The 17,507-nt window shown below is 32.0% G+C and overlaps 1 protein-coding gene across 1 annotated transcript in view; it reads left to right on the top strand.

The window, feature by feature from the left end:
• LOC129228182 (trifunctional enzyme subunit alpha, mitochondrial-like) overlaps nucleotides 1-11,007 on the top strand; it is a 57,439-nt gene extending 46,432 nt beyond the window's left edge. Inside the window, exons 13-16 of the mRNA XM_054862843.1 lie at nucleotides 5,401-5,599; nucleotides 5,690-5,801; nucleotides 10,000-10,090; nucleotides 10,380-11,007. Of these exons, the coding sequence (XP_054718818.1) occupies nucleotides 5,401-5,599; nucleotides 5,690-5,801; nucleotides 10,000-10,090; nucleotides 10,380-10,586 (609 nt within the window). The 3' untranslated portion in view covers nucleotides 10,587-11,007. The remainder of the gene's footprint in view (nucleotides 1-5,400; nucleotides 5,600-5,689; nucleotides 5,802-9,999; nucleotides 10,091-10,379) is intronic.
• Nucleotides 11,008-17,507: the final 6,500 nt, after the last annotated feature.

Here is a 17,507-nt window from a genome sequence, read left to right as displayed (position 1 = left end):
TGATGATTTTCCCCTTCACATACCCACAAAAATTCAACTGAGGGAAAATTCAGACAACTTTCAAATTTTACAAGAATATAGAGCTGTGTTTCTACTATTTGCTTGAAGAAACTCAAAATTGGTTTTTGATTTCCAAACGTAAAATAAAATTCAGAAAAATAGCATTTTCTTTGTGTTTTATGGGTCAATCCATACAGGTTCGATGGATTTGTGCGCTCAACCATCTTTAATTTTTTTGAAATTCATATCCCTAAAAGCTGGATATGAAAAATGTTTAAAACCACTTTTATTTTTTCTCTCAACTGGACCTTTGATTTTTTAGAGGTCATCAAAAGTGATTTGTCGTAGTCAAAAATGGTACTTTTAGATCTTTGCATTTTGGTTAAAATCTATTTGAATTACATTTATGACAATTACTTTAACGCTTTGATGTTAAAGTGCATAAATTGATAGTCTTACATGCTGAGTTACGTAGCTGTAAGTTAATAATTAAAATAACGGCAACAGGTTAAAGTTCAGGGTCTAATGTAAAAATTTTACTCATTTCAAAGGGAGATAACTCGCGTATGGGGCAGAAACACAAAATGAAATACGGCAAAAACTAATCACTGGAACTATGCTAAAAAGAATATGTAACTGTTGCTCTGTGTTTGTGCACCCTTTATAGATTACAGCCCCTCAAAAATCGGAAAAATGACAAAAATGACATTTTTAGACCCCTGTAAACCAAAAGGGGATGGAATTAAAAATAAAATTTCATGGCCAATTGAATATTCCATTCAAATACTATGCATGTTATACATATTGTTTTTTGTATTTGGTTTGTAAAAAAGATACAGGTCTTTGAAATTGAGCAATTTTGCTAGTCAATTCACACACTAAAACAGAAATAAAAAGTGTGAAAACTTCATTGCACCTTCTTAAATTACGTATATTGTGCCCTATATAATACATTATATTGAAAAAACATATTGTAATTTCCAAAATAATTATTTTAATTTTATAACTTAGAACTATTTGAACATGAATGAATAGTTTATACTGTATGGAACCTGTATGGATTGACTCTTATGTGAAATTACAAGAATTCAAAACACTAGATAAACGACTCAATGATGCAAAAGCAAGTATATCTAACATTTATTTCGATTTTTAAAAAATGTACATTTTAGCAAATGCTTCATAAACATGCTTTTGAGAAAATGAAACACGAAAGAAATGGTTAGCTTTGCTAAACTTACAATAAAAAGAACTAACTAATGAAATTTTGCCTAGGTTTAAATTACTCTAGTAACAAAAATATGCTGATACCAATGATTAAAATTTAATAGCATCTAAAAGACACTTCAATATATTACATAAAAGAACTTGAGTAAATTTAGAGCATTCTCTCATCTTCAAAAAAACATCTGAAATAGAGGAAAAAATGAAATTTTCGATTTTTTAAAGTATGATTTCGTCATCAAGAAATTCATAAACAATAACTAAATTAGAGCAGATAGTTAGTTATAGATAGTTTTTCAATCTGAATCATTTTTACTCTTATATTTTCATTAAAAGGGCTAGAAGAGTGATTTGAAATCTGAAGTAAATCGGCAAAATTTCAATATTTGGTAATATCTCAGATTCAAAAAAAAAATCTGAATAAATTTTACTTTGCTTTTTCCCAATAGAGATTTGTTTATAGAATGCGGAAATATTTATTTTTTAAGTGTACGTTTATAACTTATGGAGTTATTGAGTCACAAACTGGCAGCAATGAACTCCGAAAATTTAGGCTTAGCATAAGCATCAACTTCTAATGTCAATAACAAAGCAACAAACAGTTTTTAAACTTCCATACTTTGCATTTCCTCATAGATATGCATGGTTTACCTAAATAAAAATTTTCATTGAAATCTGTGACATGTCAGTCACAGCTGATTTGCTCATTTCGCATGGAATGACCCTGATGCCAGTTTTGAAAAGTTGGCAAGTCTGTCAAGTGGAAAAACCAACTCAATAAAAGTACTGCTTGTTGCGAAAATATTGCACACACGTGTTTCATGCGTCATGGAACCCCATTATGAATGCATAAAATTTCAATTTCTAAATTAAACGGATAAGCTTGTCATTTGCCCTTTTTAAGTTTTTCGTGAAAAGGTTGCTGCAAGTATTGTGTGTGTGTGTGTGTGTGTGTTTTTTTTTTTTTTTTTTTTGAAGAGTGGGTGCATAAGAATAAAAGAAATGAGATGTTTTTTTAAAAAAATGTTGATTGAAGCCATTTGTAGTTGAGCCATGGTCATTGATGAGGAAGTTTCTTATACTTATTCTTCAGACTTTTTTTCTAACCGCACCCCAGCTTTTAGCTTAATCTTTAGGTTTCACCTTTTGTAAGTTTGAATGGCTGGGAAGGGAATTCAAAAGTGGTCTATGGTTGAGGTGCTTTGTGTTTTGTTGCTAAGCTCTCAATATCCCTCAATGTGTGAACCTTTATTTTTCAGACTGGTTTTATTATTTCTTACAAAAGGAATGTTTCAATTATTAGTTTGCCTCTTATATGTTGTCAATATATGACATTCATATTTTGTGGTTCTATTCAAATTTGCTCTATTTTCCCTTCTCATTTTTGTATTTTCAGGTTTTGTTTTTTTTTTAAATTGAAAGTTTTTTTTTTTTTTAATATATATATACTTCATGATATTTTTGAGAGAGAGAAAAAAAAACTTCATAAGTTGACAGCTGTATTGTAAAGGATTTGTAGGGCTTGCAGCATTTAATTTTGTTAAATTTGTATTCTTTTTTTTTTTCTTTTCTTTTCTTTTTTTTTTTGCACCATGTTTTTCTTGGAAGTTTAATTTTTATGTTTCTGTGTTATGAAAGACCCACACTGGATATTGTTGACTTTCACTGACATTCACAAGAAACACCGTCTTTCGCCGATGTCTTAGTTATTGGAATGTTGGTATTCACCAGCTAATGTTGATATTTAGCAGGATTTCGGACTTTAGTGGTAACATGTATATCTTCTTCGAAGTTTGAAATCACTCCCTTCCCTGAAGGTCTTTAAAAATTGTCTCCAATATAAAAAAAAAAAAAAAAAAACTGAAAATAGTTTTATTCTACCTTTTGTCATGTTACTGAAAGGTTAGGACACCTGTTTTAGATCAATGCTTGCATCCATTCAATATTGACTTGATTGTTGTGAAAAATTATGCTTTCAACTTTCAGTTTTAGACACTTATATGCATGAAGTTTTTCCTTCTGTGCACAATCTGATGTTAAGTACATTAACAGTAAAATTAAGATAAGATATAGTACCTTAAGAAATGAATAAATTAGAAGATAATATTTATTCAATTCTTTCATAAACAGCAATTCTGATCAAATCTATACTGATATTATAAAGAAAGAGGGCGGATTTTTGTGTGTTTACATGTTTGAGGTACTACCGATGCACCTATTTGAAAAATTCCTTCACTATATGAAAAGTGCTTTCTTACTGAGTAACATAGGCTATAATTCAAAAAAAATCCGATAAATAGTTCTTTTTTGTATTTATTCCAATTTAGGTCCAAATTTCACGTAAATTGCCTATAATTGGCTATTAAAGGGGTGAAAAATTACTTGCACATATTAATATTATGTATTGTTGAAAAGGGTAGAGTTTTCCGCGTTCTAAAGAATTTGTTTCAATGCTCTAACTTAACTGCGACAGGAGTAATTTGCTTTTTTAGCTTGTACTTTTTTAGGCTTAGTCGACATTCAGGCACTACTTTCTTCTTTAATATATCAATAAAAAGTGAAGGAATGGTCCCACAGTTTTCTTTTTGACACCAATGGAAAAAGCGACATTTTTTACTCCAGATCTCTCTCGATCAATGGTCGAAAAATTAGCTTCTATCTTTAAAGGAATAAAAGTTACAAGCGTTTCTAAATCAATTTCGAAATATGTCATTTTGATTTAAGTTGTCAACCATTTTATTTTCGTGTTTCAACGGTTACGCTTTTTGAATCCATTGTTTATTTCCATATTTTGCATTTAATTTCTCAAACTTATTTTATTTCACGTTTCCATGGTTACGCTTTTGAAATCCATCTTTCGCATTTTAATTTCTGAAAAGTATTTTAATTCGCAACTCCAGAGCTCGAATACGCTACCTTGCGGTGATTAACAATACTTAAAAAAAGGTTAAACATTCCATTCCACGTGTTTTCATTGGGGTAAATTTCAGGCTTCAGACAGTTTGTGGTGTAATGTAATTTCTGAAGAATAGAAAAGAAAACTTCCCGCAAAACACGATGAAAAATTACTGTCATTCACTAAGTGTCAAAGCAAGTTATAAGTTACGGCATTTGTTTGTTTTACCTTCTTCAACCGCCATTAGACAGTGACTGCAGCGTCCCCTATAGTTTATTGGAGTTGCGAATATCTGTCGTCATTGTTTGGACGGGTAATTTTGCGTGTTTTTTTTTTCTTTTATTTAAGCCTGATTGTTGAATATATGTCACTTGACATAATTTTTGTTCTCAAGGTAGACCGAGCAAAGCCGGGAAACGCAGCTCTTAATATATAAAGATTTGAAAGCTACTGTTAATGTGATTTTATACCTTTTTGTTTCTTTGGCGAAACATTTATTATTGCCAAAGAAAAATATCCGCTTCACTCGCAAAAGGGCTAGGTTCCGGTAGCGTGGTCGCTTGGCGCGTTAGGCGCTGAGCGGTTCAGCTTATTGTTTTAAGGCAGCCGTTAATGTAATTCATTGCTTTGGCGATTTGTTTTGAAAGAAAAGAAACTTTTGATTTGTTTTTATCTGAGTGAAATGTATGACATTTTCTTCCTTTTTTTTTTCTGACGACAATTTTGACAATTTTTGAATGTTCCACGGGATTTTTTTTTTGTTAGACGGATGGATTATGATAGTGTGGTTGCTGGGCAAGTTTTACGATAAACAGTAGAGTTGCGGAATTATTTTTACATATGAAAGATATTATTTGATGTTTTTTGTTTATTTGGCGATGTATTTTAAATTGCTGTAAAAACCGCTTCACTCGCTAAATAGAGTTTTAAAGCAACTGTAAATCTAATTTAATGATTTGATGAAAAGTTTTAAATTCCAAAGAAACTTAAATAGTTTTTTTTTTTTGAAAAGGTGTGTATGCATTTTATACAAAGAAAAATGATCATTTCACATTAGAGAGGGAGGGGGCGTCAATTTTTTTATTCAACGGACTTCCATTAAATTTGTAGCATGGACATCGCTGTGCGGGTACTGCTAGTACAAAATAAAACCAAATAGCAGCAAGTGTAAACCTGATTGATAGAGACATTTTTTTATTAAAAAAAATAATAAAAAGTTGTACATCAAAGCATTTAATCATAAAGCCTTACCATTTTTATCTTTATTTTTAACATTACAGGAAAATATCAGTCCAAAACAACTTGACAAAATAACAAAGGATTTTGGGTTTCCTGTTGGGGCTGCAACATTAGCTGATGAAGTTGGATTGGATGTTGCAATACATATTTCAAATTACTTATCTTCTGTTTTTGGTGAAAGGTTCAGTCATGGTGTGAATTTAAATGTTGTCAAAGATGTAGTGTCTGCAGGATTTTTAGGTGAGTAAGAAATGTTCTTTTCCCTTTTTAATTTATGTTTTTTTTTTTTAGATTTTTGACTAACTCCATGTGTAAAATTTTTTTCCCTAGGGCGAAAATCCGGAAAAGGAATTTATGTCTATACTCCTGGCGTGAAAGAGCGAGAAGTGAACCCAGAGGCAGAAGATATCATGAAAAAGTACCAAATAACATCACCAAAAGAGTAAGAATGAAATTAAGTTACGTGATATTTTTTAAGTTGATATTCATTACACTTCAGATTGAATCCCCCCCCCCCCCTTGTTAATTGTCAGTGGCCAATAGATGTTTTTAATTAAGTAGCTTTTTTTTTAAAAAATCATTAGTAGCCACTTTACTCAAACCTTTTTTTTTAATAAAAGAAGTATATTTGATTTAACTGCAACATAATGCAAATAAATATTTATAAAAAATAGAGTAATAGAAATTTAAGAATTAGGATTTCTTCAAATATCAATGTTTGTAAAAGAAAAATTTTAAGTGAAATGTACATTTTCTTATTCCTTGGCAATTGGAATGCCCTGTACAGACCTAGGATCATTTTTACTTCACAAAGTGTGATAAACTATGCTTAAAAATTGAAATACATTTTCTATATTTTGAAAGTATAAGAAACATCTAGAAAAACAATTTTTGAATTTGGCTTTCAGGACAAATACAAGGAAAGGGCCTTGGGGGTTATGACCCCCCCCCCCCTATTAAAGAAAAATAGACATCCACATTGTGGTTAAACAGTTAACTCCCGATTATCTGTAGAATAAGAAGGCACTTAAACTGGATAATCTGCAAATTCAGTAAAAAATGGTGCTAATGTTTGCAATAGCTTAAAAAGATCAATAGCACTCCCCTACATTTAAACTAGAGCTGAAGCGATAACAGTGTGTGTAAAAAAATATTCATGTAAAAACTAAAAAAGGATGGCTAATTATGGCAAACTGATTTCTCACATACACGAGGATATTGTGAAAAAAGATTAACTCAAAGAGATCAAGAAAGGTTACTCCAAAAATGCATAAGGCAGGGGAGGGGAATCCTTTCAAGATTAGCCTAGTCACTCGTTTACTCAGGTAAGTAGTGTAGGTTCTAAAAATTAGTAAGTAGAATAGATCTAAAAATCAGCAAGTAGGGTCGATTTAAAAATCAGTAAGTAGTTTAGATATAAAAATTAGTAAGTATGGTAGATCTGAAAATCAGTAAGTAGAGTAGATCTAAAAATCAGTAAGTAGTATAGATCTAAGGCAGTAAGTAGCATAGATCTAAAGCAGTAAGTAGCGCAGATCTAAAAATCAAGTTTCTGTGCCTTTGGAAGGTTCATTGTCATTTGAAGGAAAGGGGAGAAAGAAATAGAAAAGTCTTAAAGTATATTTTGCACCTGTTAAGTTAAAATATACAAATTTATCATTCAGTTAAATGTTACCGAAAATTAAATGTTTTTTAAGTGTGAAAGACTGGGGACAATCGGGAGTTAGCTATAAAATGTAAAGGATTGGAGTAATATATTGAATTCATTAATTATTTTTAAAAGTAAATATTTGAAATGCTACTAATTTTCATTGCTTAGGACATTAATTTATAGCATTTATGCCTATTAGGTGTATTATTCTTGGTAGATTTGGTGCTTTTTAACCGACTTCAAAAAGGAGGCGGTTATCAGTTCATACCGTATGTATGTTTTTTTTTTGTTTTTTTTTGTCCACTCACAGCGTCTCACCTAACGAACCGATTTTGATTATTCTTTTTTTAATGGATAGGGGATGGCTCAACTTAAATCCCATTACTTTGTTTGACCATATTTGTCCTTTAGAAAAAAAGTTATGGGCAAAAAACAATAAATTTCATGCAATTTCCCTATTAAATGATTAAATTTAAAACCCATTGTTATGAAAGTTTGGTGCCATATGACAGTAACATTAATAGTAATTGTAATGATAATTTTGAATGAAGGCTTCCCTGAAGCAAGCATCAAGTTTCTTCAGTGGAATATTTTGATAATCGTGAATCTGGCGCAGTCGTCTCATTTTCGGCATAAATAATTTGATTTTGGTAACCCTGCTGATTTATAGTAACCCTATGTGAATTACCGAAATCTTCCCTTCTTCAGTGCTATTGCTCCATAGTGGGGGTAAACCTAACCTGGAAGCGAAGTGATGCAGTGATTAGGATCTGCTCAGGCCTTCACAATGCTACCATTTGGTTTGCCTCAACTACACACAGTAGTATTTTTATCGTTATCATCTATTCCAATAACAGATGATCGGGGCTAAGTAAGAAGATACAGGATTGCATAACAAGCAACTTGTATGCTGTGAAATGGATGTTAGTTAGGGAAAACGTAATACTTAAATAGTTATAATTAAATTAACTACACATGAATTCCAGAGAGGAACAAAGATAAGTTTTTAGTGCCAATCGCCTAAAGTTTAACACGTGTTTATGGTTTTTTTCTTTTTTTAGTATGGAGCATTTTATGAAAAAAATAAGGTGAAGTTTCGTGATGGTAACTTCTTACTATTTCTGAAATACCTACATTTACACTAAAAAGAATGAAATAAAAAAAATTTGAAAAAAAAAAAGAACCGACTTCAAAATTGCTCTAAAAAGTGAAAAATAATTTTATTCTTTAAACACCATCGATAATGCTTTTAAACATAATTTTTGAAGTTGGCGCAAAAACGATAGATAAAATCATTCACAGCCATAACTCAACTACAACTATAAATTTAACCAGGCCCAGTTTCTTCACTATCACATACACTATGCATTGATGACAGCATATTTGAATAACGATACAAATCTTTCATTCGTAACTTAGGATGCTTTTCTGAAAAAAATATGAACAAAGCTTGGTTACACTGGATTTTATGTCTTGTTTTTGCGCCAACTTCAAAAATTATGTTCAAAAGCATTATCGATGGTGTTTAAAGAATAAAAATTTTTTTCACTTTTTAGAGCAATTTTGAAGTCGGTTCTTTTTTTTTTTTTTTTTTTCAAATTTTTTTTATTATTGATGCAAAAGTTGTTTCAGAAAATTTTCTAACTCAAAACTGTGGCATTTGTAGCGAATGGGGTGGGGTTCATTCTTCAGCATGAACTGCCTCCCACCCCTTCCCTTAAGTGGTAGCCCACTGATGACCACAGCTTATCAACCAGTGTTGGCTTTCTGCCGGCAGAAACTAGTTTTTGCCGTGCAGACTATAACTAGTCTGCTACTGGCAGACTGGTTATAACCGGCAGAAACTAGTTTGTGCTATGCCAGTGGCAGAAACTGGTTATAACCAGCAGAAACTGGCAAAAACTCAAAAGCGTCTTTAAACTCAAGTAATTACTAAATGATATTGGTTTAAGTAAACTAAAAAATAAAACTTTATTTCATCAGTTTGAAAAGTAAAATCCTATGATTAGCCCTTGATTTAGTACATAAAAGGGAAATTTTCAATTGCAGATGCTCGTACTATTTGGATTAATGTAACAAAGGTCAAAAAATCATATGGGTGCTTAGAAAAGAGGAGTGACATGCAGAATTAAACAGGCATTACTGATTGTAGTTTGCTGCCTTATATGCTTCATCTAAATTGCTTGTGATTGAAATTATCATGTGCTTCAACAAGACAGTGCCAGAATTTTACTTGCCATTATTAATATAGATTTTGTATTTAATGTCACAGCTTTGCAAAACAAATTGACCCTATTTCTCAAAACTTATTTTTCCAGTCAAATTTTTACCACTACCCCAGTTACTACATAGTGGACCAGTTTAAAAAAAGTATACAATAGATGAAAGTTTCACAAACATTGCTTTTTCCTTGATGCATTCCCCGCTAGCTCTTCTGTTGCAGGAATATTCTAAAGTTTTACATTTGTGCATATTAAATTGAAAAACTGTTTTGATTTTAGAAACCACCATTTCTAATAGGCAACTGCAGGGTCCAAACAATGTAACATTTGATTTTGAATTATGATAATATTGTTATTAAATTGTGCTTTGGTTAACAATTAATTATTTTTTCCGTTCATCTGTATGTCAATAATTAATTTTTTGCCACTTTGTGAGTATTTGCCAGTTTCTACCGCAAATGTGACAGAAAGCGGTTTTTGCCATGGCTGGTTTTAACCGCCTCGGTAGAAACTTGCCAACCCTGATATCAGTAGAATTTGTATGAACATTTTTGTATACTTTCAAAAGTTTTAGTTTTGAATTTTAGTTAGTTAAAAATGTTAAGTCAGAAACTCAATTTTTCTACTTTGAAAAAAAAAAAGGGCGAGAGGGAGGGTTGTAGCCCTAAAACATGTATTGTATACATGCATTTTTTGATGCAGTTTTAACAATTTTTATTGCTTTATTTTCTGCCTTTTTTACAAAGTTACACAATTTTCACTTTTAGATGTACAACAGAAGAACTTCAGATGAGACTAGTGACTAGATTTGTGAATGAAGCTCTCCTTTGTTTGCAGGAAGGAATTCTTGCAAATCCTGTGAGTAGTTCCAAAAGTTTTTTCTTTGATATTAATCATTTTCTGTGGTATTTTATTGTATTTTCTATCTAGTTACTTTTGGAGAGTGTAATCTTGGATGCAATGCACAAAGTTTCATGTCTAAATTCATCGAAACAAAGGAGGGTTGATCTCAAGTTGAGGCATCAAAATTATGTTTTCGTTAAACGCAGCAGACATATGTTTTTATTGTTTCATTAAATATATTTTTGCGCTTGTGTAATTTTAAATGCTTTGCTGTTTACTTAATATATTAAACTATCCATTTCAGTTGGAGGGTGATATTGGCGCAGTATTTGGCTTAGGATTTCCACCTTTCCTTGGTGGACCCTTCCGTTACACTGATTCCTATGGAGCAGACAAGATCTTAAAATGGATGGAGCAGTTTAGAGAACATTATGGTCCTCAATTCACACCCTGCCAACTTTTAATCGATCATGCTAAAGATTCAAGCAAAAAGTTCCATGCTGCTAAATGATTTTTGTGGCGTTTAGTAAACTTTATAAGTCAATGAAAAGAAGTCATATGGTCAGTTTCTTTAAAATGTGTGCAATTTGAGCAATATTTTTCACAACATTTGTGTCAAGCGCCATTTTTATCAAATTGTATACATGTTGATATGTGAAACTGATATTATTCAATCAAGCTCTAATTTTAAGAGTTCAATATTTTATATAGTTTATTCAACTTTTGTACAGAAAGTTGAATATTTCTAGAGTATAGCCTCTATAAAAGTTGTCTAAAATTTTTATGCAGTTTCAATCAACTATTGTGCCTCAAAGTTAATTTACTGCAGCTTGATTATTAACTGTAAATACAAATCTGTTTAATTTTTATAAGAATACTATTTTTGTGTATTTATTACAGTGAAAGATATTTATAAAGTAAATGTGTTTTATACAAAAGTTGTTTTGTGTTATTTCATATCAGTATAATAACAGATTAATTGAATTTTTAACATTAAATGGGACACAACTTAAAAATATTAGTCTAATGTGGGGGTTCTCAACTTTTCTGCTTCTATACTCTCTTTGAACAATGATTGATAAAAATCCTATACCTTCTTACTCAGCTTCGTTATTTATAATTGGCTTCAGTGGCGCAAGTTTGGAGGGAGGCGGATAAAGAAATAGTTTTTGGAGGTGGTCTGGAAATTGAAAAGCCCCCCCCCCCCCACCTCAATAAAAGATGTTTTAGGATCCCTTAAGGCCAATTAATCTACTTTTAATTACATAAATATTATGCTATAATATACTTTGAATGTAGAGGTAAAATATCTTTTACATTTCAAGGCAATTAAATACTAAACCTTATAATTTCCATGAGATGGTATAAAATGAGTGGTTTTAATTAGGAACATTGTCATAATGATTAAAACATAAGGACAAGGTTGTTGCTGATTTGTTTTCAAAATCATGATGTAGTCAAGAGGACATTTTGATACTACATGCCGTTTCCATTAACATTTCGGTTTTGCCAAGAAACTATCGTGTGATTTCTTTCATTTTGCATTTTTAAAAGCTGAAAAATAAATCGATTATTTCGCAAATAGCTTCCTCGATCAAAATGACTCTTCTTGGTATGGCTTCACATTTTTTTTTTAAATGTTAATTAATGGATTCATTGCGTTACATTATGTTCCATTGAATTTGAAACCAGGGAATTAAATGTATTCTGGCCTCTGACACCAGTCTTTCTTCTTTTGCAAACAAAAATGCTTTTATTCAAATATACTTTGTGCGTTTTGTGTTATTTTTTAAAAAAAAATTTTATGTTATGGAGAATTCAATGAAAAAATAACATATGAAAAAGTAAATTAACTTCTCCCTTTTGGGGGGCACTGACCCCCTGGTCTCCCCTAAAATCTGCTATAGCCCACTGAAGGAGCACAGAGCTCAAGCCTCTCCCAGAAGCTAGAGGGAATTTAAACAGAGTTATGAACCCCTTGACCAGACAAAGAAAGGACATAAAATATTGTTTTTTGTCTTTTAATTTCGGAAATTTTTTAGAGGCGAGTCCCCGATCCCCAACCCTTTGTTTAGGAGATATTGGTAAGCATTTCTTCAGGGATGAGATTTTTCCGACATTTGCCGGAATTCCGGCTTTTTCTGTTGGTTTTAAAACCTTTCCTCCTTTTTTTTGCCTCTTTCAGGCCTAATTTTTCTCAAAAATCGGGGGAAAAAAAAAACGATTTTTTTAAATTTTCGGTCCCTGATTTCTTATTTGTTCTATTTTTTCCCCTTGAATCTTCATCCTCCTCGATATCTGCCAAAAACGTACGTTTTGGAATCATGCCAACGACGTTAAACACGTGCTGCGCCGAAAGTTGCATGCCTCGTTTGAGATTTCAATCTTTTTGCATCCTGCAAGTATTTCAGTTATTTTTAATGTTGGGTGGTTTTTTACTATGTGCTACCTTATATCTGCTTATTTTATTCATCATTTCAATAATATTTTCATTTCTTTAATTTATTTTAGAAAAAACGCAAAACCCAATCAAAAAATGTGGCTTAGCACCCACAGTCTCGATTTTTTTTTTTTTTTGGTAACTTGGCATGGTTACTTTTTTTGTGTATTTAAGAAAGTGTAAAAAATATTTATAGTGAATCTCAAATGGTTTAGGCTTTACAACCTGTTAAAAGTTTTGAGATTTCATGATTAAATGAGACAGCTGCAAATTGTTCTTTTTATTCCAAAATTGTATTAGGAAGTTTTCAAAAATTTTGGGCTCCAATGCAAGGAAAAAGATAACCAATCGTTTATATACATATATATATATTTATTTTCAATTCTTACTATGAAAAGTATGTTCTACCACTTAAAGAAATTTTAGGTTTTTCTCTCTGTTGTAAATTTTTACTTTACAAACAGACCTAATTTTTAAAATTTATGTTCTCACTCATTTAACACTATAAAATCGAATGTTTTTAATGAAAAAAATGTATTTTTTTCTAAAAAAATTTGAAAAGTTGACACTATTGTGTGATGCAGCCAAGATTGAACTCTGGCTTCCCCAACCCTTTGTTCAAGGACTCAGGGGTTAGAAATTGTTGCCTCTTTTTCAAAATTTAGAATTATTTAGGAATAAACACCCTTGCAAGAAATGGTACAATGTAGCAAATTGTACAAAATTATTACTCATACTTAATTAAATATGTATTACCTTTAAAACTGGTAAATTAGCCATTTTTTGTTAAATTTTTGAATATCATTGCTTTCAGGTTCTATTTTGATGCAGTTTTGGATATCATCCCTTTTATGAAATTTTTTTGGATTTCCTCCTTTTTGCTCTCTGACCGCTCTCATCCCTGATTTCTTGAGTCATTGATTACAAGTAAGTAACGGGAAAATAGGAAAAAGACACCTTATCAGAATATATAAGTTGGAAAATTTTCTCTAAATGATTTGATCCTCAATATTTATCCTGAAACCAAAAATCGTTGTCAAAAACATGAGCCATCGTTCAAATATAGAAGGCCTAGATGTAACTTTGAAAGACCAAAAAGGTTCACATAAAATTGTAAGAGTTGTCACCTTCGTATTTGACAGTGACTTTCATCAAACTCTTCCCGTGGTATCTTGGAGGATTACAAGCAGATACTTCAAGCCTGATTAAAGTAGTCTCCTTTTAAGAGTTCTATACAATCTCTGTATCTTAAGAACAACTATGAGACTCTGTTTAAGAGATAGTGACAAGCATTTCTCAAGCCTTTTATTACAAGTAACAGGAAAATACCTGGAAAAAATATCTTATCATAATAGATAAGTTGAGAAATTCTCCAAATGATTTGAGCCTCAATGTTTATCCTGAAACCAAAAATCTTTGTCAAAAACATGAGCCATCGTTCGAATATAGAAGGCCTAGATGTAACCTTGAAAGACCAAAAAGGTTCACATAAAATTGTGAGAGGTGTCACCTTCATATTTGACGGTGACTTTCCAACTTCAATTACACGTGAATGTGCGAGAGGGCTATAGTTTTTGCCAACAACACTGAGCATCATACACATGAATTCCTAAATTATAATTTTGTTGTGCAACTTTAATTTGCCAAATCTATGCAATGGAATTGGACCACAATTAAAATCACCACGGAATAATATGATTTAGAACATTGTGCTTAGAGCACCAGCAGCATGTCAGTTGGCTCATATTCCTTGCATTCCCATGGTCCCTGCATATTTCCTTTTCAAATTTAAGAGATGCCAATGCCTCCGTCTGCTCTGCAAGACCAAAGCTCCGTCAACCCAGGACCGAGCGGGACTTTCCCAAGCTGCCAATGCTCAGCGTAACAGTCTCGGGATTCTTCTAAGCACAACCCTGAGCTGCCTCACCCTAATGTACGAGGCCTTAGCTTCTTCCTCTCCCTCCACCCATTTTCTTTTAGCTTCACATGCGAGCGCCTGCTTTACCATTAAAGTGCGTCAAAGAGCGATAGCTAACAAAACACCATGTGATGCTTCGATTTGTATTACGAGTAAACCACCATCAGATTGCCGTAGACAAGAAGCATTTTCCTCATGTCTACTTACATAATAAACTATAATGGCAATAATATATATCCACAATACGAATATGAGATATTATAGGTCAGAGTGAAGTTCTTTTACTTGGTATGAATGAAGACATGAAGGAATTGACTTTAGGCAAGGTGGGAGGGGCTTTGTGGAAGGAAAAAATTAAAAAAGGAGTCGTTTTAGGGCCACTCTATTTACATATGTAGATATGATGGAGTATACAAGTGTAAATTGATGTTGAATAGGAATGACAAAATCTGGAGTAAAATAGTTGATAAAATGAAAGTACGAAGTCTGGAGTAAATAAAATATGTACAAAATTCAATGAGTGAATTGAACAATGGAAGGCGGGCCAGAATCAATCCCTCAATGGAGATAGTGAGAACTTGAGAGCTGTTCTAATATGCTAGGAAAGCAAGCATTATGTCAGAGAATAAGAGATAAGCATAGCATCAGAAGGTAAGTTTTTACCTCCTGAGCTGAATGTGTAGTGAACTTGCTCTTTTATGAGCGGATTAGTATGAGTTTCTATTTTAGTGAAGAAATTTGTGGCAGTCTCAATTATGTAGGAGACCCCTGAGTCGTTGTATAAAGTCTTGTCAGACACAAACCATGGGGGTCTGAAGATTTCAAAGAATTTTGTTTTGAATGGTTTGGATTTTTTTTAATGTTTGACTTGGCAGAAAAGCCCCAAGCTGGGATACTATATATAAGGGCAGGCCTTATGATTGTAGTATATAGCAGGAGTCTATTTTTGGTGCTGAGAGTATTAATATCGTTGGTATTACTTTTATTGAGGAGGCCATATAAGTAGCCAATTTTGCTGTTCGCTTTTTTTATGACTTGGTCAATATGCGTCTTGAAAGTGAGTTGTCAGTCTAGATGAATAGATATCTATGATAACACGTTCTTTAATATATAAACCACTCCGTCGTAAAAAAAAAACTGAGAGCAATAAAATGTTGGTCGGTTGGTTGTAACGGACATCTACCTGCAGGGCCGCACCAAGCCTGATTGGCGCCGTCGTGCAAATGTCTTTTGAGCGCCTTTATGCACTGGGGTTAAAGCAAAATATAGTTAACTCCTGGGGTCCGGTTTTGTAGACAAATGTTATATGAAAAAAATACGTTTGGCATTTAATTTATTAAAAGAAAAACAATCTAAATTATCAATTTCGGAACACAGTGTATGTTTTTACTGCACATCTCGAAGTTATTTCGAGTATGGGCGGTTGTAAGGAAGGGACAATTGAAATTGACTTTTTCTCTTGAAACCGTGCATTGATCTGCCGTTAAAAAAGAGATTGCCAGTTTCAGTTAATCAAAATATTTTACCCCAACAATTTAAAAAAAATCTTAGAATATGATCGAAATAATTATTGCTTGCAGCTTAAATTTCTAATATTTGATATACTGTCCTGAAAGCAAGATGTCTATTTCTGGAATTCATATTGATCAATATTTAAATTGTTTCTGAAGAAAATGTTTCAAAATATAGAAAATTGTGAAAAACTCACTTTACCGAGATATGGGTATTTTTCAAGTATGCCTGCCTGAAAAAAATTGGGCGGATTTTTTCAGGCTGGGCCCGGTTTAACGAATCCTGCCTTTGATATGCTAATGCGTTTTTGGAAAAGGAAAATATTTTAAATATCAAAGTTAACACTGCTCAAAATATCTATCTAATTGATAAATAATTATTCAAAGTGTTATGTCTGTCAAAACATGACAACAGAGTACTGAATAGATTTCAAAATTGAAGTAGACAATATTTCCCTTAAAGCCTTAAAATCTGAAACAAATCATTTCCGATAAAATCAAAAATTCTAAAATACAGAACTATTACAAAAAGCATTGAATTTAAGATCCATAACAAATACATAGTCTCTCAAAAGTTTTTTTCTTTTTAATTTAATGCATAAATAGTTAGAGATAAAAGAAGGGCGGGGGGAATCAAGTTAGAATGGGCAACTCGTTAGTTTTTGGAACTACAAAATTAACCTAAAACATTGTCTACAATACATAAATATTATGCATTTCTAAGTAATATGCAAATGTGCTTACCATATTTTTTTATGTATTATAACATAAAGCAGTGAAATTACAACGAATGAAAAATCACAAAAAGACTATGATTGCACAAATTATAAAACAAGATATTCTGCGCAAGAACCAAAATGGGGATAGCAAATTCTTGCTCCTTGTATGCTCAACCTCTCGCAATATAGACATACCGAAATGGCGTTCGCGGCTCCACATCGAGAAGAGAAATGCTAATGTATACATTAATTTAAGTCACTTGTTTTCAGTGTAAAAGATAGCGCTTTTGAATAGCATATTTAGCCACAACAAGTCATGCCTTTCTTGGATTTTGTTTGCTGTTTCTTATTAGAATTTTCTCAGTTCTTGGAGTAGTTTTCCATTTGCTCCCTCATTTTCCTTTTCTTTTTCGAAATGATGATTCGGAATCTTGAAATGTTTTTCAAATTCTTGAAATACTTGATTTCAGAGGTGGCGATTCGGGGGGGGGGGGACACTTTTTATGATCAAATTAATTTATTTGATTTTCCAATTTAGGAACCAAAACTAGAAATAATTAAAAAAGCCGAAATGTCAAAATTTTCAGAACATAATTATTTGTTTTACTTTGTGCAGTATTTCAGTTACAGTTTTAGCATATCTGTTTATGAAACATTATTTAGCACAGGCAGTAACTTTTAGTTTGTGTATTCGTTGTTTAGATATTAGTAAATTAATTGTTTTACTTAAAAAAGCCATATTTGTTTAATGAAGTTATTTACCAAGTGTTTGTGACATCTGAAAATACTTTGGGGTAAATAATGTAAGTCTAATTCATGTCTAAGTGTTTTTTGGGGAAAGTTA

This window comes from Uloborus diversus, chromosome 8, assembly GCF_026930045.1.
Source record: "Uloborus diversus isolate 005 chromosome 8, Udiv.v.3.1, whole genome shotgun sequence".
Taxonomy (NCBI): domain Eukaryota; kingdom Metazoa; phylum Arthropoda; class Arachnida; order Araneae; family Uloboridae; genus Uloborus; species Uloborus diversus.
Note: the sequence above shows the minus strand (reverse complement) of the source record. Positions and strands in the feature narration are given on the sequence as shown.